We start from the raw sequence: 27,037 nt of genomic DNA on the forward strand, positions 1-27,037 counted from the left end.
ATTGGTTATACATGTACCCTTCCCAAATAGTAGTGTATAAATTGGTTTTACATGTACCCTTCCCCAAATAGTAGTGTATAAATTGGTTATACATGTACCCTTCCCAAATAGTAGTGTATAAATTGGTTATACATGTACCCTTCCCCAAATAGTAGTGTATAAATTGGTTATACATGTACCCTTCCCAAATAGTAGTGTATAAATTGGTTTTACATGTACCCTTCCCCAAATAGTAGTGTATAAATTGGTTTTACATGTACCCTTCCCCAATAGTACTGTATAAATTGGTTTTACATGTACCCTTCCCCAAATAGTAGTGTATAAATTGGTTTTACATGTACCCTTCCCCAAATAGTAGTGTATAAATTGGTTTTACATGTACCCTTCCCCAAATAGTAGTGTATAAATTGGTTTTACATGTACCCTTCCCCAATAGTACTGTATAAATTGGTTTTACATGTACCCTTCCCCAAATAGTAGTGTATAAATTGGTTTTACATGTACCCTTCCCCAATAGTACTGTATAAATTGGTTTTACATGTACCCTTCCCCAAATAGTAGTGTATAAATTGGTTTTACATGTACCCTTCCCCAAATAGTAGTGTATAAATTGGTTTTACATGTACCCTTCCCCAATAGTAGTGTATAAATTGGTTTTACATGTACCCTTCCCCAAATAGTAGTGTATAAATTGGTTATACATGTACCCTTCCCCAAATAGTAGTGTATAAATTGGTTATACATGTACCTTTCCCAAATGGTAGTGTATAAAATGGTTATACATGTACCCTTCCCAAATAGTAGTGTATAAATTGGTTATACATGTACCCTTCCCCAAATAGTAGTGTATAAATTGGTTATACATGTACCCTTCCCAAATAGTAGTGTATAAATTGGTTTTACATGTACCCTTCCCAAATAGTAGTGTATAAATTGGTTATACATGTACCCTTCCCCAAATAGTAGTGTATAAATTGGTTATACATGTACCCTTCCCCAAATAGTAGTTAATAAATTGGTTATACATGTACCCTTCCCCAATAGTAGTTAATAAATTTGTTATGTCTTCCTCAGGTATCAGTGTATAACTATGTTATAACTTTCCCAAATAGAAGTGTATAAATTTGTTATTTCTGCCCCTAAATTTTGACTTGTTGATCAAAACTAAAAAGCATTACTTGTCAGCTGTTTATGATTGATGACATTCTTACTACCTACTTTATTCTCAAGATAGGAACACTTTATTTATGGTTTGCTTTAAAAACAAATATTGGTCAAGAATGATTTATGACTGTTAAATGTATGTGATAATGTCAAAGTGAACTTTTACAGGTTTGGAACTTGGAAACTGGAAAGCGACTAGTGACGTTACGAAATCACACAGACGGGGTTACGTGCTTGCAGTTTAATGACTTCATTATCGTCTCCGGTTCTTACGATAAAACAGTGAAACTCTGGGACTTCAGTTCGTGTTAGCTACGTGATCTGTAAAAAAAATTGCCATTTAAAATTTCCATGATCCTTAAAGCTGCACTCTCACCGATTGACTGTTTTGACGTCTTTTTTATTTTTTATCTTGGAATTAACCAATTTTTTCGAAAATGTATGGAAACCAGTGATACAAGACTGCAGACAAAAGATCAGATCATATTTATTCGAAAATTGATAATTTATGGCTAAAAGCGATAAGAAAAAATAAAAATTATGGCATTTTCTAAAACAATTGAGATCTGTTCATATTCTCTTATGACTGAATTAAAGGCATTGATACCAAAATCAGCTTATTCTGAGACAAAAATAAAATAAAATGTCAAAACTGTCAATCTGAGAGAGAGCAGCTTTAAAAAGATTGCCATATTGAAAATTTCCATGATCCATATAAAGATTGCCATTGAAAATGTCAGAAATTATTTATATTTTTGTTGTGAATGATATTGTGATTTTTTTGTACTAAATTCATATTATTTATCTTCCTGTTACTAAACTTGCACATGAAGATTATAGCTTTTAAAATAGAGATGCAAGATTATTTTTGTGTTATCTTTAAGTTGAGAAATAACTTACAAATATGATTTTTTGGTGCAGATTTAATATTATTATCTTTTAAATCAATCTCTACAATGATAAACTTACAAAGCATCATGTTCGATGGTTTATAAATTGTTAAAAGGAACAAATACACGTAGGCCATTTACCAGTAATTCGGAAGTTTATTTTCTTTTGCAAAATTAAGACATCATTTTACTGTGATTTTGTGTTTTTAATGAAGCCAGTGCATTATATTATTTACCTGCTGAAATAGAAGATATTTCTTAAGACCCCTGTGTATATTTATTAGCCTTTTTGTTGGGTAATATTTCATGGTTTATTACAAACATATTCCTACGTGCAGTTGTTCATTTAGATCTTTTTCTAGGTTGTAAATTCAGTTTTTTTAAAATCCTTCTGGGCGTTGTAAAGTATTTAGCTTATACTTGCCATTTACTATGTCTTGTGTATTTGGAATTAAGATTTTTTAAGATTTTCAGATTGCATGTTTTTCTGCAAAAAAGGCGACCTCGGTGTCGTTGCCGTCATTTGAAAAAAATCAAACCTCAACAACTTTTTAAGATATTCAATTGAAATTTGGTACAAATTATGACAGACACAATACACCATGATGTACACCATGGCCCATAGCTCTGGATTGAATGGTTTTTGAGTTATGCCCCTTTTTTGAATGAAAAAAACAACTAAAGACAAGGGTTGGTGTGTGATTTGTGGCGCTCCGTTTATTTTTGAAGGGTGTAGAAAATATTGAAAGTTATATGTTATTCAGGGTTGTTAATGCATTTATTTGCTTATATTCTATTTACACTATTGTTATTTTTCAATTCAGTATTTGTGCATTTATAAAAATACTTCTATTTTTGTCAGGTCTGAAAAAAATCAATTATAACTATTTAAAGTAAGGCATCCATCATTAGGATTCAGAAATGATCTAATTCATTTTAGATACTACCATCAAGATTAATTCTAGGTTTAATTTATATTAATCATTCTATTATTTTCCCCATAATGACACTATTATTATGATATGATGTATTAAAGGGAGGTAATTCAACAAAACTTCTTAAATATCTTCATGCATCTATGAACAAAAGCTCTTGGTGAAAACTTGAAAATATAAAAATAAAATGTTGTTTTATTTATAAAACGTTTTGTTCTTTTGAAATGAAACCTTTTTAATAAATGATGGATGGCTTACCTTAAAATTCTGTGTAGTTTATTAAAGTTGGAATTGTTTGAAGGTTGTGAATAAAATATCAGTTTTATTTCTTAATGCTTTATTTGACTTCAAAAATATGTAAGTTTCTTAAAACATTTCCAATGCAATAATTGTACATTTAAAATTCTTATTTGGCATAGTTAAATTTCTCAATTCTTTTATGTGTTTTATGAAATGTGTTGAGGATCTTTATAAATTGTAAAGAAAATGAATTATAGGTTCACCACAATAGAGACATGTACAAAATTATATGTATATCTTATTTCTGAAAGTATTTATTTAATAATTAAGTACTATTAAACTGAGACATTGTTTTAAATCTATTCTAGATTTCAGTGTTATAATGTTTTGTTGCGTAAACTAATGGTTTCACGTAATCTAGAAAATTATCTTATAATTCATAATTCAGTTATGTTTTCACAATTTATTTCTAGTCTTGATTTCTTCAGCATTACATCATTCTCATTTTCTCACCTTTATTTCTCATGAAGTCAACATATCATCTGGTGTAGCTCCATGTAGGCACTTAAGTCCTGGGCCAGCACAAGATTTTTCAAAGAATGGTATTTTTAAATAGTAAAAAAATAGCATTTAAAAATTTAAGCATTTTTTTTTTGCTTTTATTTGTTTTATTCCAAGATGAAGGTGAAAAATCATGTAAGATCATCGTGCTGTAACAAAATTCATGGGAGAGCATGACCATTCCCAGCCCCAGCACACCTGGCCTGCACATCAATACAGGGGCCGTCCGTATTCGTATTAAACCAGGAAATGTTGTACCCTTAGTAATTTATTTTTAACTGAGTGAAAAATTGTGAATTTTTAATAATGAATATTTTAGATACCCTCCATAAGAACTTTTTCACAAATTTCCCTATTAAGGAGCTTTATATCTATGGCCACTTGTTTAGCGATGTTCCTGATGTCATGGACCTTTTTTAAGAAGCAGTTTCCGCAGAAATCCTAGGAGAATTTTTGCACCTAGGAGAGATTTTGGACAGTTTTTATTCTCTCATGGAAATCACTCCTAGTGAAAAAAAACCCTATATTTCTAGTCCTTCACTTGACAAAATTGTGTTCATTTTGCCTTTTCATCTTGTTTGTGGTGCTACATATTATATTAATATATCTATTCAAACCAAATATTATGGAGAATTTCAAAACAAAACTGTTTTGAACTTGCTTGATTATAGAACAAAAATAATTGCTAAATACGCATTACATATTTTTGTAAACCAGGCCCCAATTTCTCGAAACTTCTTGAGGTCAATAGGCTTAAGTAGCTTATTTCAATTAGCCAAAATACATACTTAAATTTGATTTTGGTAATTAAAAACTGGTTTATTGGGATTTTTATAAAGATAATTACTTTTTAAAGTCTTAACAGTCTTAAAGAAATAAATTCAATACTAATTATAGAAAAACAAGAATAGTGAGCTAAGCTTAATCCTGTTATAAGGGACTTAAGAAGTTGGGGCCAGATGGTTTTTGCCAGTTTTTCATTGCTCGATTTTCTTTCATTGTTTCCCCCAAAATATTGATAGAACTTGTGTAGTAGAATGGTATGATCTCTCATATTGAACATGACTTCATGTTGTATATTGTTTTATCGTAAGAATATACAATATGACATTTGTATTTATTGAATGGCAACCCTCAATGTATTGTTAAAGTCAGACATGTGATTAGAAATACGAGTTATACATAGTTGTGTCATTGATAAAATCCATCCTCAGAACCCATTTAATTCATAATGTACAACTCCAATAAATACCCTTGAAAAATATACTGCAGAGACCTCATACTCATGAATATTAATGAGGTGAAATCAGGTCATTTGATTGGATGCCTGAGACACACATCATGCAATGTGGAAATAGCCCAGAAGTTTATTTGATTATGAATATTCATGCATTACCAACTTCCCTAGCTGGGTTAAGGTTAGGGTTAGGGTAACCCTTTCCCACAGAACATTCTGTAGAGTAATCAGAATAATAAAGATTGGGTTCTGACGATGTGAAATATCCTGATGTACTGTTTGTGCTCACAAGCTGTGTTCTTATATTGTCATTGTTATTTTTTTACCTTCTAAAGACATTATTTGTATATTTTTATTGTTGTGAAGTGTGAAAATGGTAATTGTATTGTTGGAATATTTTATCCTGAATTCTCCACCTTTAAATCAGAAAAGTATTTTTCACCTACGATATTCTTATGTCCGAATTTAACAGGTGTGGAACAAAATGCCGTACTACAAAATCCTGAATGATGGAAAATACGGCCAATAGCTAATACTGCCCTTCGATTATACCTTCCAAATTGGGAGATGATATGGACCAGATTGAAAGACTATACCAAAATGAATGGCTGAACATACGGCCCTAATTTGATTCATAATGTTTTTCAAACTGATCTCTATCATCTGCCAATCTTTGCGGTATAACAAACTGGGCAATAAAATTGTTTGAGCCGTAATTGTTGATGGGCTGTATTTGCCTGCATAATAAAATTGCCCAACAAATATTTTGATAGACAAGCTGTCATGTTTATGGGGTTTTCCTGTACTGAAACTTCAAATCGAGGTTTAAAATATTCAGCCATAGAATTGACCAGTTTAAAGGCCTATTGTTATTATTATTATCATCTGTTGTTGTGAATTTCTGTTGTGATAAGTTTTATTACATTTTATTCTTTTAGATTATAGCTAGCGCTCTTTGAATATAGAGGGTTTACTGCAAGATTTTTGCCACTGCCTTTATATAATTTATAAAAACGGAGTTACCGTATTTGTTCTTATTGAGGCACATACCCTAATAGATGCACTGTGGTATTTTCCTGGGCATTTTCATTGATTCTATGCCCTTAATAATGCTAATTCTGATTCAAAACCTCAAAATATTAAAGCTTATTTTGTTGTAAGGCAGTCTATTTGTGAGTAATTTTGCCAACTAAAAACCAATATCATGGTGCACTACTTTTAAAGAGGTTGCAGTAGTAATAATCATTCCATCATTGTTTACTGATATATGCAGACAATATTCTTGATGCAAGGTGGTCTTAAAGGGGACATGTACAGGGGCACCTATAAGGGCAAACATGATATTACATTTTTTGTAGATGAGCGTCTATTAGGACAAAAATGGTATAACATTTTGTAGATAAGGTAAAAAATTGTGAAATTGCAGAGAACACAGATTTCAATTTTTTTTTAAAGTTTTGCAAAATTTTATCTGTGTCAATTTATCCATCTTTATAACAAGTATATTTTGGATGAATCTACCCTGATCATTTATTTATTAAGCTACACTAGTATTATGTTTTCAGTTGATCAAAGATTAAGATAGATTGTTTACTTTTTGTCAAACTAAATAATATCAATTAGGGTAAGCCGAGATGATATAATATAAGGAAGTGGATGCCTTAATTATGAACTTAAAAACTTGAAGCATACCCCTACTTGTCAAACTCTTCCTATAATGAATTATTCCCCAACAGGTTAAAATGATGTTTAATTAAGTACATTTAACTTGTATGAGTTGTGAACTTGAAAACAACACTGTGTTTGATTTAATCCATACTTGAAGGCTATCCTTAAAAACATCTTTGTTTGCGGCTACCTGACCAACTCAGCCCAGCCTAATAAATGTTTTGGCCTGCCCGTTTTCAATAATTGCATATTTTCTACAAGGGATTTAATAGCCAAAAGATGCATACTACAGAAAACAATCCTTACTTACCGTCACATTCTCAAAATTGTGGGTAGGGTTACCCCAAGCAATTGTGGGTAGGGTTACCCCAAGCAATTGTGGGTAGGGTTACCCCAAGCAATTGTGGGTAGGGTTACCCCAAGCAATTGTGGGTAGGGTTACCCCAAGCAATTGTGGGTAGGGTTACCCCAAGCAATTGTGGGTAGGGTTACCCCAAGCAATTGTGGTTAGGGTTACTCCAAGCAATTGTGGGTAGGGTTACCCCAAGCAATTGTGGGTAGGGTTACCCCAAGCAATTGTGGGTAGGGTTACCCCAAGCAATCGTGGGTAGGGTTACCCCAAGCAATTGTGGGTAGGGTTACCCCAAGCAATTGTGGGTAGGGTTACCCCAAGCAAACATTTTTAAATAAGGACCCAACTGGTCAATTAGAAAATTTACCTATATGAATTGTTTAACTAGAAAACATCACTGTGATTACTACTGAACTACTTCATCCTGTTATTATTGTACTCTTTGTACAGATAGAGCATAATAAAAAAAAAACATAAAATAAAAACAAGTATATAAATTGGGTTGTTTTTCGTAACAGTATTTAGTGTCTGTGTTGATATGACTACCAATGGGATCGCTGTACATGTATGAATTTTTATATTATGAAAAAGTAGTATTCTATAGTATTCTGACTATCTCTGGTTATTGGTGAACCTGCAATGTGCTCTCTTTGTAGTTATGAGTGAACCTGCAGTCTCTTTATAGTTATGGGTAAACCTGCAGTCTCTTTATAGTAATGGATGAACCTGCAGTCTATCTTCATAGTTATGGATAAACCTGCAGTCTCTTTATAGTTATGGGTGAACCTGCAGTCTCTCCCTATAGTTATGGGTGAACCTGCAGTCTCTCCCTATAGTTATGGGTGAACCTGCAGTCTCTCCCTATAGTTATGGGTGAACCTGCAGTCTCTCCCTATAGTTATGGGTGAACCTGCAGTCTCTCCCTATAGTTATGGGTGAACCTGCAGTCTCTCCCTATAGTTATGGGTGAACCTGCAAGCTCTTTATAGTTTTGGGTGAACCTGCAGTCTCTATAGTTATGGGTGAACCTGCATGCTCTTTATAGTTTTGGGTGAACCTGCAGTCTCTATAGTTATGGATAAACCTGCAGTCTCTTTATAGTTATGGGTGAACCTGCAGTCTCTCCCTATAGTTATGGGTGAACCTGCAAGCTCTATAGTTATGGGTGAACCTGCAGTCTCTCTCTTTATAGTTTTGGGTGAACCTGCAGTCTTTATAGTTATGGGTGAACCTGCAGTCTCTCTCTTTATAGTTATGGGTGAACCTGCAAGCTCTTTATAGTTTTGGGTGAACCTGCAGTCTCTATAGTTATGGGTGAACCTGCAGTCTCTCTCTTTATAGTTATGGGTGAACCTGCAGTCTCTATAGTTCTGGTGAACCTGCAGTCCCTCTCTTTTTAGTTATGAGTGAACCTGCAGTCTCTCTCCTCCCTCCCTCCCTCCCTCCCCCTCCCTCCCTCTCCCTCTCTCTCTCTCTCTCTCTCTCTCTCTCTCTCTCTCTCTCTCTAATTATGGGTGAACATGCAGTCTCTATTGTACTGGGTGAACCTGCAGTCTCTCCCTTTATACTTATGGGTGAACCTGCAATGGGCTCTTTTCATAACAAGTTATGGGCCAAATTGCGGTCTCTTAATAGTTATGGGTGAACCTGCAGTCATTTATATACTTTTCCTTAAATGGACAACACATTGAGTAAGACATTATAATTACAATCAATCCATATTTAATGACCAATCATTTCAAATGCAACACGATTTCCAGTTACAGAACATAGAGAGCAAGAGTGATCATGAAAACACAACTCCTCACGGGAAAGCGTCATTCGGAACTCCACGGCCATTTTTATCGAAAACAACCTCAGATGTACATGTATGACAGTACATCAGTAAAAGTAGTTCGTAAAATTTTGAATTAAAGAACTAATTAAATGTAGTGTATTAGCTTGTATTTGTTGCTATAAGTTTAATTTGATTACCAGTGAAGTGTCTTATGCAAACATAATTAAGATTCCCAAGAGTTAAGTCACTTAAGTTTAACTGCTAAAATAAATTAGTACGCCATCTAGCTGCAGCGGACTTAAAACTACCCGATTTCTAACATTGTAAACAGACAAAATACATCCGAGGTTGTTTGCGATAAAAATGGCCGAGGAGTTCCGAATGGTGAAAGCGTGTTACTTGTAAAATCGATTGAATTATTGATCTTATTTTGAACCCTTGACCAGCCAGTACCAAAGCTTTTGGAAATTCATGTTGACCAAATCTATGATTTATCCCGGTAAGATCTATTTTCAAATAGCCGAAACGAACAATAGGGACGATCCATATGATAATGGTAGGCTTTTGTACGATTCCGGTACAGGATAATGAAGCAACTTTTATAACTATGATATATTTGAGGTACCTACCCGGCCGACAGTTCGTGCGAGGGTTGAGAAGAGGTACGCAGACGAACGCTCCAACCTCATCTCCCGGCTCGAGAAGGCGACGTCTGTCTCCCTCACGACAGACACGTGGACGTCCAACTCTACCGAGAGTTTTATCACCGTGACAGCCCACTACCTTGACGCCGAATGGATCCTCCATTCGGACGTCTTGATGACCAGAGCAATGCCAGAGCGTCACACAGCCGAGAACATCGCGTCCCGCCTACAAGAATGCGTAAGGTAGTTCGGTCTCACGGGCAAGGTGGAATGCTGCGTCCATGACAACGCCCGCAACATACAGAAGGCCAGCACACTCTTTCCAGAGTGGGGAGACCACTCCTGCTTCGCCCACACCCTCCAGCTCTGCATCAAGCCAGTCCTCGAACTTCCTTCTGTCTCCAAGGTCCTGGGCAAGTGTCGAAAGCTGGTAGGGCATTTCAAGCACTCAACGACACTGGCACTCATCCAGGACGTCCCCACGAGGTGGAATTCCACGCAGCTGATGTGTAGCCGCCTCGAGAAGCTACGCCGGGTGGTCACTGACATCATGCTTGACGATGACGTCACGAAGAAGGCCGACCGCGATCTCCTTCTGAGAGACGGCGAGTGGGGCATCGTTGCCGACATATCCACAGTCCTTGGGCCGTTCACCCACGTGACCACCTTCATGAGTAAGGACAAGGACGTATCCATCGGGGAGATGTTTCCCATCGTGTATAGTTTGGTTGGGACAGTGTTGCAGCCCTGCAACAATGACACAGCGCTGGTCGCCTCGATGAAGACCACTCTCCGGGATGAGATGACGGAGAGGTTCCAGCCAGGACGAGATGAAACTGCCGAGTCCCTCCCGATGCTCGCCTCACTTCTGGACCCTCGATATAAGAAGTTAAGCTTCCTGCCCAGGCAGCTACGACGAAGGACACACACCATGCTGGAGGGCCGCCTTGACGATGTCCCGCTCAAGGTCAGCTCGCGCGATGACGGTGACTGTGCCACACCTGCTAAGCGACCACGGCTTGAGTTCATGGTCACATTCCCGGAGTCATCGGTGGAGGACGATCTACAGTTGTACCTTGCCGAGAAGATGGATGATGCAACACCAGCCCTCAAGTGGTGGCGGCGCAACGAGAACCGTTTTCCGAAGGTCGCGCACGTGGCCCGTAGCGTCCTCGCGGTTCCCGCTACATCTGTGCCATCGGAGTGCGTATTTTCGTCCGCCGGGCTTGTTCTGAACAAGTTGCGCAACAGACTTAACAGTGACATTGTTGATGCTATCTTGTTCCTAAACAAGAACATGCGTTCTGTGAAGTGTGACACTGTGTGAGATATGATGAACAGTGATTGCCATTGTTAATGAAAGCATAGTGTATTCGGAACTGTGTGAATAATTGATGAATACTGAAAAGTAAATAACTGCATGTAAATGCAAGAACGTTTTGTAACTACTCACGTTTAGTGCGTCTAGTTCTAAGTATGTAGTATGTATATTATTTTTATAATTAATGTATTTGCATGTTATTACATGTTATTATGTTTGTACACGTTTGTGTCTAAATAAAGGCATGTAGGTAAAAATTAAATGAATGAAATCATCTGTATTCACGTCTTCTCTCTTTTTTGAATTCTGAAATGACAAGGAAATGAAATGAACAATAAGTCAATAACGAATATTGAGGTGAATTAAAAGTGTTAAATCAGTACATTACAGAGTATCGTCATTTACAAACATCCCAAGGGCACATGTACATTATTCTAGAAAACTCATTGGTATGCCTATATTTTGACACATTTATATGACGCACAATGGATGTAACGTATTTGTTTACGACTTAAAACGATAATGACGTAAAACAGATTAGTAAAAACACATCAAGCTTACGACGGATACCATCTGAAGTGTACTATTATTTCATATGATATGATAAAGGGTGTACATAGTAGAGGGTAAACGTTACATAACAAGGTGTACACATTCTTAGACAACAATTTCATACGAGTATCCGGATAGTATTCGGATAGTTGATACGAATATCCGAATACCAATTTGCTATCCGGTTTTCATCCCTACAAATAATTATAATGCCAATGACAATAATGTATGTCCAACAAAATTGACCGCGACCTGGCAAGGCTCTACCATGAGTTACGTCCTGTGAATTTGATCTCGACATGGCAAGGTCCTACTATGAGTTAAGTCCGGTGAAATTGACCACTACATGTCAAGGTTCTACCATGAGGTAAGTCCGGTGAAATTAACCGCGACCTGGCAAGGTTCTACCATAAGATAAGTCCGGTAAAATTGACCGCGACCTGGCAAGGGTCTACCATGAGTTAACTCTGGTGAAATTAACCGCGACCTGGCAAGGTTCTACCATGAATTAAGTCCGGTGAAATTAACCGCGACCTTGCAAGGTTCTACCATGAGTAAAGTCCGGTAAAATTAACCGCGACCTGGCAAGGTTCTACCATGAATCAAGTCCGGTATATTTAACCGCGACCTGGCAAAGTCCGGTATATTTAACCGCGACCTGGCAAGGTTCTACCATGAGTTATGTATCGTGAAATTAACTAAAACTGGCAAGGTCCTACTATGAGTTATGTCCCGTGAAATTGACCAAAAAACGTCAAGGTTCTACCATGAGTTATGTCCTGTGAAATTGACCACAAACCGGCGAGGTTCTACCATGAGTTATGTCCTGTGAAATTGAACTCAAAACGGCAAGGTTCTACCATGAGAAATGTCCTGTGAAATTGACCAAAAATAGCAACGTTCTACCATAAGTAATGTCCTGTAAAACTGACCACAAAATGGCAAGTTTCTACCATGCGTAATGTCCTGTGAAATTGACCACAAAACGGCAAGGTTCTACCATGAGTAATGTCCTGTAAAATTGATCACAAAACGGCAAGTTTCTACCATGAGTAATGTCCTGTGAAATTGATCACAAAACGGCAAGTTTCTACCATGAGTAATGTCCTGTGAAATTGGCCACAAAATGGCAAGGTTCTACCATGAGTAATGGCCAGTGAAAATGAAATTGACCACAAAACTGTCAAGGTTCTACCATGAGTAATGTCCTTTGAAATTGACCACAAAAATGGCAAGTTTTTACCATGAGTAATTTCCTGTGAAATTAACCACAAAATAGCAACATTCTACCATGAGTAATGTCCTGTAAAATTGACAACGACCTATCAAGATTCTACCATGAGTAATGGCCAGTGAAAATGAAATTGACCACAAAAATGTCAAGGTTCTACCATGAGTAATGTCCTTTGAAATTGGCCACAAAAATGGCAAGTTTTTACCATGAGTAATGTCCTGTGAAATTAACCACAAAATAGCAACGTTCTACCATGGGTAATGTCCTGTAAAATTTACCACAAAAATGGCAAGGTTCTACCACGAGTAATGTCCTGTGAAATTGACCACAAAACGGCAAGGTTCTACCATGAGTAATGTCCTGTGAAATTGACAACCGAAATGGCAAGGTTCTACCATGGTTAATGTCCTGTGAAATTGACCAAAAAAGGGCAACGTTCTACCATGAGTTATGTCCTGTGAAATTGACCACAAAACGGCAAGGTTTTACCATGAGTAATATCCTGTGAAATTAACAATAAAATAGCAACGTTCTACCATGAGTAATGTCCTGTAAAATAGGCCACAAAACGGCAAGGTTCTACCATGAGTAATGTCCTGTGAAATTTACCACAAAATGGCGAGGTTCTACCACGAGTAATGTCCTGTAAGATAGGCCACAAAACGGCAAGGTTCTACCATGAGTTATGTCCTGTAAAATTGACCACAAAACGGCAAGGTTCTACCATGGATAATGTCCTGTGAAATTGACCACAAAATGGCAAGGTTCTACCACGAGTAATGTCCTGTAAGATAGGCCACAAAACGGCAAGGTTCTACCATGAGTTATGTCCTGTAAAATTGACCACAAAACGGCAAGGTTCTACCATGGATAATGTCCTGTGAAATTGACCACAAAATGGCAAGGTTCTACCATGGGTAATGTCCTGTGAAATTGACCACAAAATGGCAAGGTTCTACCATGGGTAATGTCCTGTGAAATTGACCACAAAATGGCAAGGTTCTACCATGGGTAATATCATGTGAATTTGACCACAAAACGGCAAGGTTCTACCATGGGTTATGTCCTGTGAAATTGACCACAAAATGACAAGGTTCTACCATGAGTAATGTCTTGTAAAACAGGCCACAAAATGGCAAGTTTCTACCATGAGTAATGTCCTGTGAAATTGACAACAAAACGGCAAGGCTCTACCATGAGTAATGTCCTGTGAAATTGACCAAAACGGCAAGGTTCTACCATGAGTAATGTCCCGTGAAATTGACCATAAAATGGCAAGGTTCTACCTTGAGTAATGTCCTGTGAAATTGACCATAAAATGGCAAGGTTCTACCTTGTGTAATGTCCTGTGAAATTGATCACAAAGAGCACATTTTTACAATGATTTGTCTGGTGAAATTAACCTGAACATAACAAGGTTTTACCATGAGTAATGTCTTGTGAAATTGATCGCAAAAGAGCAACGTTTTACAATGAGTTATGTCTGGTGAAATTAACCTGGCCATAACAAGGTTTTACCATGAGTGATGTCCAACGAAATTGAGCGCGACCTGACAAGGTTCTACCATGAGTTAGGCCTGTAAATTTGACCACGACGTGGCAAGGTTCTACCATGAGTCATTTTTCGTGAAAATAACCAAGACTTGGCAAGGTCCTACTATGAGTTATGTCCCGTGAAATTGACCACAAAATGACAAGGTTCTACCATGAGTAATGTTTCCTGAAATTAACCAAGACCGGACAAGGGTCTACCATGATTTCAGTCCGGTGTAACTTACCTGGACATGGAAAGTTTCTACACTGAGATAGTCCCAGGAAATTGACCACGACCTATCAAGGTTCTACCATTAGTGATGTCCTGTGAAAATGACCACAAAATGGCAAGGTTCTACCACGAGTAATATCCTGTGAAATTGACCACAAAATGACAAGGTTCTACTATGACTAATGTCCTGTGAAAATGACCACAAAATTGCAAGATTCTACTATGAGTTATGTTCGGTGAACGACCTTGACATTGTTATTCCTACCATTATGTCCGGTGTAATTGACTACGACATGGCAAGGTTCTGCCATGAAATATGCCCGCTGAACCTGATAATGTTCTACCATGAATTCCGTCCGGTATAATTGATCTGGACATTACAAGGTTCTACCATGAGTAACGTCCAGTAAAATTGACCGCCAAGAGTTTTGCACGTCACTTAGAGAGACAATAATTTCATCTTTCAGGTGTGTTACATGTTGATGACCGTCAGTGAGTCCAGGCTTTCAAGTGGGTCTACTATTCCTACTATACAAACTGTTCCTATCTTTTTTGCAAGGTGCCTAATTTCTCCTCCTTTTTACTTGGAAAAACCTTATATCACTTCTATTTTGAAATAATAGTGTGTTCTTAAATGCTTTTATAATAGCCAAGAATGCAATCAAAATAAGTGTTCAAGTTAAATATTTTCCCACTTGGAGGGAGGGGAGGGGGGAGGGGAGCTGCTTGCACCCGAATCCAACTAGCTGATCTTGATGGTGTCTTTTCCTAAAACGGGATTGGATAACATGCTAGACATCTGTTGGGACTATTCTAGACGGTGGCGGTATTTTTACAACCCAATTAAATGCTCAGTCGTTGTGTGTAATTTCTCAAGCAGCATTACCAGACCACAGCAAACATGTTCACTTGGTCAGATTTTAGTTTCTGCCGTTAGTAAATACATGCACCTGTGTGTTGTATGTGATGAACATCTATCTGCCACACAATCAATGCACGAAGCGTGTATTAAGCTAAGAGGGACTTACTTCAGCATTTGTAGTAGTGGCATTTGTCCTGAAAAGTTCAGAACTATAACATTGAGGACAATATACCAGTGTCAAAACCTTCCAAAAGCGCTATATGGATGTGAAATGTGGAATTAGCACTCGGCAAATGACATGAGAAAGTTAGAACTTGTCCATCGTCATTGTATTAAGCACGTGCAAGGCTTCCGCAAAAGTATGTCATCAAACTTTTCACTGTGTATATGGTTTCTTGTTATATGCAACTGTGGCCCGAAGAGGTTTAAAACATTTTTCTTTGGTTTACCCAAGTGATTTACTATTTGACCGCACATAAACCAAGATCAAATTTGAACTGGAAAAACATACCAAGTCCAAATGGATTGATTTGGGACCAACTGTGGCACCAAGACCGTTAACATGTTTGAGTTGACCTACATATAGTGATCTAAATTTGAACCCCGAATGACCCATAACTCGACAATAACTGTTTACAATAGAACTCTTGTTTCTTACCTTTGATGATATTTGATCATTGTAACAAGCATCTTGTTCACATTTCACAATTATAATTGTTTCGATGCCTGACCCTAGTAAAAGTATCTTAAATGGAAAAAAGCGTATTTACAATAGCTTTTTAGACTGTTAAATTATTTTTGTTTATTTGAGCTAGATTTTAGAAGACAATATTCTGATCCAGTTTCTTTCACTTTGGGCAAAAACTGTGGCACCGAGTGTTATCGAGTTTTTTTATATTTGATTTGACTCCGTGACCTTCTATATGACCCTACACTTTCCAATTTCGAACTAGACTTATTTTTAGAGCGAAACACTCTTACCAAGTTCAGTTGATTTTGAACCAAAGCTATGGCATCTAGAGTTATCAAACCAATTTTGTTGACATCGGGCATTCAACGACCCTAGTACCCAACATCGTTGGGGTATACCTTGTTTCAAACGACAAGTTATATGATTCGACATCAATACCAACCTCAATGTGATATTTCTTTTACACGAGCACATGATTACCTTTTGTAACAGTGTACAGGAAAAAGAATAAAACACGAACTTATTCTTTTAAAGCTACTTTATTACATTCTTAACAAACGTTGATACAATGCAGAAAAGTTTCACTAAGACACAAATCAGCGGAAATTCGTTTATTCATAATTCAGTTGTTTATTCATAGTTCAAAATCAAAGACAACAAAATGCAAAACACAAACAAAAGCAGAGACGCATCGTAATTCATGAACAAACAAGATTAAAAGCAAACAAAAAGAGCAAACAATATTATAGGCGAACAACCAAGCCGGCTCTTATATTTCATAATATTATTCTTAACAAATGTTTTAATAGGATTTGTCTAGAAAACAGTAAGGCTTGAACGATGTTCTTTAATGTGGCCTTTCGCAGTAAACATCAACATATTTCGAAGAAAATGTAAGCCTATTTCGGAGTAGATGTAAATATATTTCGCTTTAAATGTCAACATAGTTGACATAGTACCTATGTATACTTAAAACATTATAGAAATTATATCAAAGCATAATTCATGTAAGCGTTATATGCTGAAACACTACCTTTTAATGAATAAATGCATATTTACAATCAATTGCGCAACAACGACAAGAATTTCAAAATTATAGTTTTCAAAAACAACAACATTTATGTATTTCAAACACAAAGAAGGATAAGAAACACAGGCATATTTTTTAATATTTTTTTCATACATGTTTAATATAGGAAGAGTCTACATATTTACAACACAACTATGCAATAAATTTTATTCAAATTGTTTTCAATCGCTTTAATACACAATACTAAAGCATACATGGTATATAAAATATATAAACAATACAAACCTGTTAACCTTTTCATGAATAGTGTTAACATTATAAATGTTCGACATACATAACATCTCATGCATTCGTCATCAAATAATTTCAGATGATATTTATACAAAAATACCGTTCGAGATAAAATCATTAAAAACCGCAAATGCACAATTCTTCCAATTTTATTTACAATAATACAATGAAAAATACTGGGACAAGCCCAGTAGTTGACAATTCAAAAATAAACCCTCTTTAGAGACACAAGGCAAGGGCCAAATGCCATTACCCTACTATCATACTAGATCTACAACAAGCAATCAAAATAATGATCACATCAAGCTATTATGATCGAAGCTTAACATACCATCATAGTTTAATTATATGATTTATAATGTTTGATATCCTTTAAAATAATTTTAAAAGTCTTTTTCTTGTTGTTTTTTTTCTCAAAAATTTCAACCAAGAAATAATATACAGCTGATATTTTGATTATTTTATTTATTTTGTTACGATTTCTTTAACAAAAATGATATTATCACAGTTCGTTAACATGATTTTTTTAAAAAATGAAAATCCATTTTTTTCTTAAAAATATTTCATTGTCTGCTATGTCCATATCTGGTCCAGCTTCAACAATAAACCCAGACAACACAGGAATATAATTCAGCCCTTATGCAACCAATGAAATCTACAGTAGCCCACTTTGCCCCGCCCCTCACATTCCATACGATATGTTTAGTAATTGCCATTTCCATTTTTCATCCAAGATAACTAGGCAAACTAAACTTTCCTAGTCAGTTCATCTGTAGTAAGGGTCTCTCTCACCTACCCCATAGTGTTGACTGTACCCAGGATCCCCTCTTCTAGGTGGAGGGGGATAGGGGTCACCCCTGAGGGGAAGAGGTCGAGATGGGGCATATGGGTCATCCCTTAGCGGAAGTGGTCGGGTCGGGGGTGGGGGATTACCTGGACCAAAGGGCGGGGCGATTGGGTTGTATCTGTCAGGGACTGCAGATTCGGGAGGATATCTATCTGCATAATACGGATCGCTTTCAGGATATCTTGAATTATGGTCACGTAATCTTGGTTCTGGACCGAATGTGTCATACTCTCTACTTTGGCCATACGACCTCGGTTCCCCATAGGGCTGAGGTCTATCATACTCTTCAGGACGCCTTGATCTTTCATAAGGGTCTGGCGGATAGTGGGGCCTGTCCCTTCTAATTCCTTCAAAGCGCTCAATTTCTGGTCCATGGTGATATTCTCTCCCAAAATAAGGCTCCCTTCGATCGTATGCCCTATCCTCATAATGAGGATCTCTTTGGTCATACGGCCTGTCGCCATAAGTCTGACTTCTTGGAGTATGCGATTCTCCCTGCTTTACATTTTCTATGAGCTTTTGTACGCTCTGCAACTGATTTATCAACTGCGGCAACGATTCGGTAAGTCCTGAAACATTGATAGCACCTGCAACTGTATGCGCCTCAGTCACTACTGGTGAAACTAGCGGCCCGGTGAAAAGTGTAGACGTTTTTGTGATGTAACTAGACTCCTTCATGTCTTCTACCATGCCTTCCTGACCAGCCTCTAAGGGTCTGAATGAACATTTAAATTTGTTGAATATATTAGTTTTCGCGGCTGGATTGACTTTCTCTGCCTTATTTAATCCCCATGTCTCTTTAGTAAATTTTTCAGAAGTTGCGATTGGTACTGCTGATGCCGCACTTGCTGAACTTGATGCTAATCCAGTTAATGAAAGAATTGTTGCTTTAAGTTTGGAAATGTCAAAATTTGCAGGGGCAGTAATGTTTGAAGATGCGGGGAAAGGACGGTTTTGTTGTTCCGAATACATTCCTTGAGAAACGCTTTCATGATTCGGAAGAGGATTGCCAGAAGGTGGTGGATGCTGCATATAGTATTGAATAGACAATGGACTTTCATTTTGTTGGATATTGTCTTGAGGCGTGGGTCCAAATTGGTGTTGGTTGTAAGTAGACTCGGATGGCCGCTGTGCTCGGTTTTGTTTTGGGGGAAATCTATTCAACCCAGGAGCTGTGTTTGTTTGGTTTTTATTCGTGTTTTGATATTCATAGTCTGATTGAAAAGTTTTACTATATTTTCCATATCTTTGTAAACTTTTATGTTTAGAATTAATCTTATTGATATATAATTTCCGTTTCTTACAGAAATGTCCTCTATATATGCTTGACCAGTTCGGCTTGTCTGAAATATCAGTGCTTGTTCTCTGATATCTTTCTTCGTTTCCACTTCTTGATTGCTTGTTGTATTCTCCTGATTTCGTTTGTTCCCTTCTGCTTCTTCTTGTTCTTGATATTCCCATTTCTGAACTACTTTCAGAGCCCGAACGATCTCTATATCTGTTTCTACTTCTACTTCTAGAGTATCTCCTTCTATACTTTCCTCTACTTCTAGACCTGCTCCGACTATAGCTAGATCTACTTTTAGATCTACTTCTATTTATCTTCTTTTTCCGACTTCTTTCACTTTCGTTTCCTATATCCAAGTCCATTTCAACTACAATCACATCATCATCTTCATCAACATTTCTTTCCCATTGTTCTGCATCTTTTGCTTCCTTGTTACCATTATCATCATCAACAGGGTTATTTTCTTGTGCTGCCATCGCAGCATTTTTCTTCTCGATCTTTTTAAAGTTAAAGAAACTGTCATGAAACTGTTCAATTGCATTACTTTTTTGTGCATTCTTAGAAACCAATGGAGGTAGCTCCTCCATACCAGGTGGGAGTGGCTGTGACGGATCAAAACAAGATTGATCTTCTAAAATCTTGTCAATGCTTGAACATTCCTTTTCAATTATATTTTGCTTTTCTATTTGTTTGACCATCTGTAGACTTGACCATTTCTTTCCAGTTTTACTTTGTTTTTCTTGTTGTTTATCATCACATGCATCCACTTCAACGACGTCTGAGGATTCACGAGCTTCATTGATCTTTGAAACCAAAGGTGATGTTTCTTTTTTATTCTCAATTGTTTCTAATACTGTTTCCTTATCAGTTATATTTTCATCATCTATAACAGCGGCTACATTTTGGTTGTCTTCCTCTGTTACCTTTTCATCAGTTTTGGCCTTATCAATATTAGGAATAAGATTTACTTCGTCACCATGTACTACAGCGTTTTGTGTGTTTTCACTTTCAGACAAGGCATCTTTCCCATTTCTACTTATTTCACCTGTATGTTGAACCAGACTTTCACACAATGAATTATCTTCTACCATGTTCTCAATCTCAATGTTTTCTTGCACAATGTCAGATTCTGGTATATCACCAAATCCTGGTATTGAAACCGTGTTAATTTCTTCAAATTCAGAATGTGCACTTGTGCTTATTTCTTCATTGACATTTTCATCATGAGACTGTTTAAAATCATTCAAAGGAGAAGCAATGGTTTCGTTTTGTATGGTTTCTGCATTATCATTGACAACATTAGTGTCTTCTGGTTGCTTATTTATGTTTTCTTTAAATGGTGTTTTTTCATTAATAGTGCTTTCCATCACACTACTAGCATCATAGCAAGGTTCAATCAAGCCTGCCATCAAAGCAACATCAGTGTCTTGCAAACCCTCATCTACATTGTCTGAAGTATTAGGACTGACTTCTGATACATGAACATTTTCAACATAATTCTCAGAATTTCTTGTCTGATTTCCACCACATCTCTTTGTATTCAACCATCCTCCATCTCCTGAGTTTGTCCCATTGTTTGATCCATGGTCACCTGAGGTACCACTTCTATCTAACCCTGATCTTCCATTTCTTGAATTACTGTTTCCACCAACACCCCCATCTTTTTCACCATCATCCCCACTACTTAGCTCCACATAATCATCATAGAGAGCTTGACTTGGTGGACTTTCTGGATCAGATGATTCTATATCAGATTCACTGTCTGTTTCTAACATAAATCCAACAGCTTGCCTCTCAATCTCTTTCAATTCTTCAATTTCCTTCTGCTTTCTCACCTCTTCTTCAGTTAAAACCTTTGCTGTTTCTTCCATTTGTTCAGATTTCTTGGAGTGTTGTTTCTCTTTGTAATAATGTTTATCCTTTCTTCTTGTTCTTTTTAAACTGGGCTTCTTTGCATCAGTTTCTTTTCCTCTAGAACAAGACAACCATTCAGTATCCGAATCTGAGCTTTCAATGACTTCTTCAACAACGATCTTCTTGTTTGTCTCTTTAGCTTGTTTTGCTTTCATTATTTGATCTTTGCTTTTACCAAATGAAATTTTGATAGGTTTCTTTCCTGAAAGTGGAGTATTAATAGCATGTCTATCAACTCCAAAATCATCACCAGTTAAATCTACGATTTCAATTACAGCATCATCATCTTGTTTTTCTTCCTTAATTTCTTTTTCCTTCAAGTTTTCTTTTATTTCTTTTTCATTTGCAACATCATCTACTTTATGTTTTAAATCATCACTGGCACTTTCTTGTAAACTGACTTCTAATGGAACAGTACTTTCATCTTTTTCCAAATTTACTAATTCAACACCATTGTCTTTACTATTTTCCAAATCAACATTAAGAGCATTTCCTCCATCTTGGTCTGGACGTACGTCTATTGTGACAGTTAATGATTCAGCAGCTTCTTTCACTTCAACAATACCTGTAGGAACATCATTTGATTCAATTTTCTTAGAAATTCTAGCAACTTCTTTCTTGTTTGATGCATCATCTTTCTCTCTACTCTCTGCCTCTGTTACTACATTAACAACAGTGACTTCTTTATTAATATTGTCAGACTCATTTTTGTCAATACCATCTACAGAATCTTGTGAATCACTTTCAATGTTAATAATAATAGCATTATCATCCTCCAACTGACCAGGAGAGTTAATTTTCTGAGACAAAGTGGATACACCGCTAGATATTGTTATAGCACTATTTTCTGAACAATGTAATGTTAAGTTCGGAGTTAATTCCTGTGTGCTACTTTCTGAACTATTTTGAATTTCAATTTTTCCACTGTTGTTACCCTCATTGGGTTTCATATTACCATTATCATAATCAGAAACTGCAGTTATTACAAGTGTGTCTTTCACCTTATGTTCACTGTTATTTGCAATGGAATGGTTCTCATCTGTAAATAAGTCACAGCTGTATTCATTCATCTGTTCGAGAGTTTCTGCTTTCTTATCTGATAACACATCGTTTGTTTTTGACTTCCCAGAAGCACCCGTCGCGTTAACTTCACTTGGTTTGTCAAGCCCATGCTCAGTAGTCTCTCTATTTTCATAACCATCTTCATTTTTTCCATCACATTTTTTTTTCTGTTTTTGTGTCCTTTTAGTTATTTCTTCATTACTGCTACTAGCAACATGTTCTTTAATATTTTGTTCTATTTCAAGAATTTGATCGTCCTTTACAGTTTCTTCAATCTTTTGCCCTGTAGCATCACTATCAGGTTCTGCTTTGCCTAAATTTACCTTTATAGAATCATCAGTTTCTATTCTTTCAACTGCGATGTTTGGTGATGCCCCATTTGCAGAATCAGAAGATTGTGTCTCAGTAGTCTTTTCAGCTATAGCTTCAGACATGGTATTCTGAAAAACAGTCCAATATTCAAAAGATAAAAAAAAAATCCAATACTTAAGTTTAAGCAGATATACTTTTTTAAAGAAAGATCAGTTTTTAACAAGGTATGAATAAATTTAAGCATAAGTCATACCAAGTGATATGCAAAAGTACATGTTATGACATGAAAGGCCATACCTACCGAGTAAACATGATCATAAGTCAGAGCATGTCCTTAGGTATTATTAAATATATAATAAACCTTGAAACCATTCAAACAAATCCCAAACGTATACAGTAACATCCATCACAGGATGATTTAATAAAGGCTCCAAATGATAGAATGTTTAAAACAGAGAACAATTTACAGGATTGATAAAAATCAAGTGGGGTGGCAGTGATTTTTATGACCAATTTGTGGCTTTGTTTTGGCTTGTCCCAGAAAACAATTACCATTTTTAACTTTGATACCTAAATTGCAGAAAAAAAACATAGGAGTATAAAAAACAAACTGGTTTTAGTGGGGAGCAGACCTATTCCAGTATAGTCACGAAACTAGAAGTGCTGCAATGCGACGGAATCTGCTTTTTAATAAGGGCAATCAGAAATTATAGCCAGTTAATTTCTTGCAAGAGTAGGGAAAAAGAAGCAGCCTTTATCTTCATTTTTATCAAAAAGAGATGAAACTTTAACTTACTGAAGTTAAGTATCTCATATGTTAGTTTCCTTCAATTCTAACTAAAGTTGATGGGCGGAAACCATTTTTCTACTTATAGTAACAGTAACCTTGACATTGACCCTGACCCCCACAAAAGCAACCCCAAGCTCACTTTTTACATAAGCTACCTACAAACCAACTTTCATCACTATCCATCAATGCAAGCTTAAATTATTGGGCAGAAAACATTTTCTTTTTTAAGTAATAGTGACTTTGACCTTGACCCTGACCCCCTCAAAAGCAATCCAAAGCTACCTTTTCACATAAGTTTCCTACACCAACTATAACTGTCCATTAATGATAGCTTAAGTTATTGGGCAGAAAACATTTTTCTGTTTTCAGTAATTGTGACCTTGACCCTGACCCCTGAAAATCAATCCCAAGCTCCCTTTTCACATAAGCTACCTACACACCAACTTCATTACTGATCATCAACAATAGATTAAGTTATTGAGCAGAAACCATTTTGTTTTAACCTGCTCAGTAAAGGTAAGATTATCCAAGCCTAGCCAAAGATCATTTATATAAGCAATGTGGCTACAAATCATCCAATTACCCAAATCTCACAAATCAGATGTATCACTCATGATTTTTCTACTAAAGATCATCACCATTGTGACCTTTGACCTATTAACCTCAAAATAAATACTTACAATAGCCTCCAAGTCCAACTCTTCTTCATCGTCCTCGACCAAACCATCCACCTGGCTGACATCTTCAAAGTCTTCATCCCCTTGTTCATCATCATCAAGCACACACACTCGGTGGGCGGTGGTGTCATCTTCGCTGCTGGAACTCACAGCAGCCAGGAAACTGCCTACAGACCAGCTGGGAACCTCACTGAAACATTGATGTTAAAAATTAGAATTGTTTTAAACCATCATCATCAATTCCAATTTCGAAATACAAATACTCTCTGAAAAACGTACCTAGTCTGTTGTAAGCTTTTTTGACTGGACAGCAGGTCAAGCTCGCTATCACTCCTAAAACTTCCATCATATGAGGAATGCGGTTCACTTATTTCACTGTGTTCACTCTTCATGGGGGTAGGGAACAGGTCAGGGGTCGGTGATCGGTCCACAGTTTTTCCTTTCTTCTTTGGGGTGGTCTACAATAGAAGATATAATGGATAGGTATTGTTGCCAAAAAAATGTAATGCCATATCATGATACTTTGTCAGCCCCTCATGGTATATCAATAGAAATAAAAATAGGTACTAATATATGGTAATTCATTTGCATTATGTGATGTTTATATCATCATTATTGATAAAAATCATATAGCTAAAACAAATTTCACACCAATTTTTTAACCCATTTCCTGTTAATGATATCGGTCCGGCTTGGTCAAAATCGTTCCAGACCGACAACTTGTCAATATTTTTTGAAGCCCTGGCTATAAGATATTAATTATGTTGCTGCATTTGAGTCATGGTAATGTTGTAATAATGACAACCATTACAATGTCAAGCTAGTGCAATAACTCAATAACTATAAATAGAATCATTTATTGATTTCTTGCATTTAGGTGACAATATTATTTAATACTCGTAAAAGGTTTTAGTGTAAGGCCACAATTAAGAAATAACTTGCATAGCTCTACCGACCCACATTTGAGTGGTGGCTAACTAATTTAGTAGGGTGCTATTTTTTATTTTTTCTTCCATACCCTTTTATTTCATAATGTACAGAAGAGCAAACTGTCACAAAAAACGCCCTTCCCTAATTTAAGCGTACCTAGTTTGGTGATAATTGGTTGGACGTTTAGACATGTATAGAGCAGACACTGTAAATACAGCTTTTGCCAATTCAAGGGTCATAACTCTTGAGTGAATGAGGCCACATGGATGGTAATCAAACCTGCCACACAAACACATACTGATAAAAATTGATAATGAGTAGACTATAAGTATCTTCCATGGCCGAGAGTGTAAGATAGGTTCATTCCGACCCGAGCATAGGGTGTTTTGCGGAAACGAGGTTTACCGAGTTTCCGCAAAACACCCTGTGCAAGGGTCGGGATGAAACTATCTTACACGAGCGGCTATGGTAGATGCTTTTTCTCCCACCTCAGTTAAACAAAATTAAGTAAAAATGTATTTATTGCTGGAACTCTTTTGTGCTTAGTGAAAATAATTGCGTATGGATATGCGATAGCACGTGGTTGTCATGAATATGCGTGCAGTGATTCGGTTATGTAAACAGTCAATTCGATCTTAAAATAGTTCGGAGGAGAGTGGCGCATTATTTCTTGAAATGTGCGTAAAAACTGTTTCATAGTGACATTTGAAGCGAGAAATAATTAATTAGCGTTCTAAATATTGCCACAACACAAGGTTTCCATGATGCTTCAGACGACAGTCTTCAACAAGGGAGGTAATTATAATGTGATGACCGTTAAAAAGGAGTTCCATACGGGCATTTTATCTTCGCCCGTGGGCAAGATAAGAATATCTAGCATGGTTAAATTATTGGATCTACTTATCTGGGAGAAAAAAGCTTCTAAAGCAACTGATCCAACAAGACCTATTCAATGTATTTTCTATAATTAAAGGGCGATCTCTCTCAAGTGGCTCGAGTAAAATGACTGGGTAACGTCTTTGCCCAAGATAACTAGTTTTCCTTAAAGATTGATTATTTCTGACCAAGGATAAGGTTTTTGCATAATAATGTTATCAACATCACCAAAACTTTGACAATAACTTTACTTTTTTCATCACCAAAATACTAGAAAGGGTTAGTAGGATTTTTGGGGGCAAATATACTATATGTCCAGATTGTGGGACTGTGAATGCTAGCATTTTAAGCCACAAGCCCTTTAAAGCAAATAAATATTAAAACCCTCTGAGATCTTAGAACAAATTTCTAAATTTGAAGAGGTGTATGTTGCATTACAAATCTAGACACTATTGAGGGGAAGATTTGGTCCAGGGTTTGAATGCCAGTCTGGCTAAGTAATCAGAAATAATATCCGAGAACGCTCCGCATTTGATAAATACGAGACAGACTGATAGACAGACGTGGCGACATGCAAGATTCCTATATAGCCCCCACTTCGCTAGCGGGAGTATGAAAAACAAACTAGCCTAAACAAACACGTGTTTTGTTAGGCTCAGGTTCAAATGGGAATTCAAATGAATCATTACCTCAGAAGGGGGGCTAACTTCTTCTGACTCTAACGAAGCTGCAGCTACCGCTGACCTCCTCGTGCTTCTCCTTGTTGCCACTGTACCCTGAGACTCAGCTTTGCCACGACCTCTGCCCCGCCCCTTCCCTCGTCTAGCTGTCACGGAGGGGGAGGGACTTTCTGGCTGACTGAGGGACTGTCTAGTTTGCTTTACCGGAGTACCAAAGTCAAGGCTCTCTGATTCACTGGTTGAAACTGCAAGGAAATAGAAAATTCTCTGTAAATTACCATCCAATAATGCTTCATATGATAAAAGCACAGACTGTTGTACAAATGCTGTTACTTAAAAAGCATAATTTGACAACTATTTGAGCTGAACAGAACAGAAAAGAACATAGTTTTATTTGACGTATACCCACCCACAAGGTACACATACATGTAGTCATAGAATATAAAT

The 27,037-nt window shown here is 36.7% G+C and overlaps 3 protein-coding genes across 3 annotated transcripts in view; 2 read left to right on the top strand and 1 right to left on the bottom strand.

The window, feature by feature from the left end:
- LOC128218185 (uncharacterized) overlaps positions 1-7,517 on the top strand; it is a 40,080-nt gene extending 32,563 nt beyond the window's left edge. Inside the window, exon 12 of the mRNA XM_052925767.1 lies at positions 1,333-7,517. Within this exon, the coding sequence (XP_052781727.1) occupies positions 1,333-1,476 (144 nt within the window). The 3' untranslated portion in view covers positions 1,477-7,517. The remainder of the gene's footprint in view (positions 1-1,332) is intronic.
- A 1,670-nt stretch (positions 7,518-9,187) lies between these two features.
- LOC128216243 (E3 SUMO-protein ligase ZBED1-like) lies at positions 9,188-10,795 on the top strand. The gene is made up of 3 exons (XM_052922813.1): positions 9,188-9,208; positions 9,446-9,706; positions 9,833-10,795. Exons 1-3 carry the CDS (start codon positions 9,188-9,190, stop codon positions 10,793-10,795), a joined length of 1,245 nt encoding a protein of 414 aa, XP_052778773.1.
- Positions 10,796-17,662: 6,867 nt separating this feature from the next.
- LOC128217634 (uncharacterized) overlaps positions 17,663-27,037 on the bottom strand; it is a 45,788-nt gene continuing 36,413 nt past the window's right edge. Inside the window, exons 13-16 of the mRNA XM_052924901.1 lie at positions 26,600-26,835; positions 24,384-24,562; positions 24,108-24,294; positions 17,663-22,765 (exon numbers count right to left, since the gene is read on the bottom strand). Coding sequence (XP_052780861.1) covers positions 17,981-22,765; positions 24,108-24,294; positions 24,384-24,562; positions 26,600-26,835 — 5,387 coding nt within the window. The 3' untranslated portion in view covers positions 17,663-17,980. The remainder of the gene's footprint in view (positions 22,766-24,107; positions 24,295-24,383; positions 24,563-26,599; positions 26,836-27,037) is intronic.

This window comes from Mya arenaria, chromosome 14 (genome assembly GCF_026914265.1).
Source record: "Mya arenaria isolate MELC-2E11 chromosome 14, ASM2691426v1".
Lineage (NCBI taxonomy): Eukaryota > Metazoa > Mollusca > Bivalvia > Myida > Myidae > Mya > Mya arenaria.

What these genes read in the sequence shown, in the direction of transcription:
- LOC128216243 (XM_052922813.1), top strand. Translation starts at nt 9,188, where the DNA reads ATGGCCGAGGAGTTCCGAATG. An exon ending in TGGCCGAGGAGTTCCGAATG is followed by an intron (nt 9,209 to 9,445) that starts GTGAAAGCGTGT and finishes GATATATTTGAG; the next exon opens with GTACCTACCCGGCCGACAGT. An exon ending in CGTCCCGCCTACAAGAATGC is followed by an intron (nt 9,707 to 9,832) that starts GTAAGGTAGTTC and finishes CACACCCTCCAG; the next exon opens with CTCTGCATCAAGCCAGTCCT.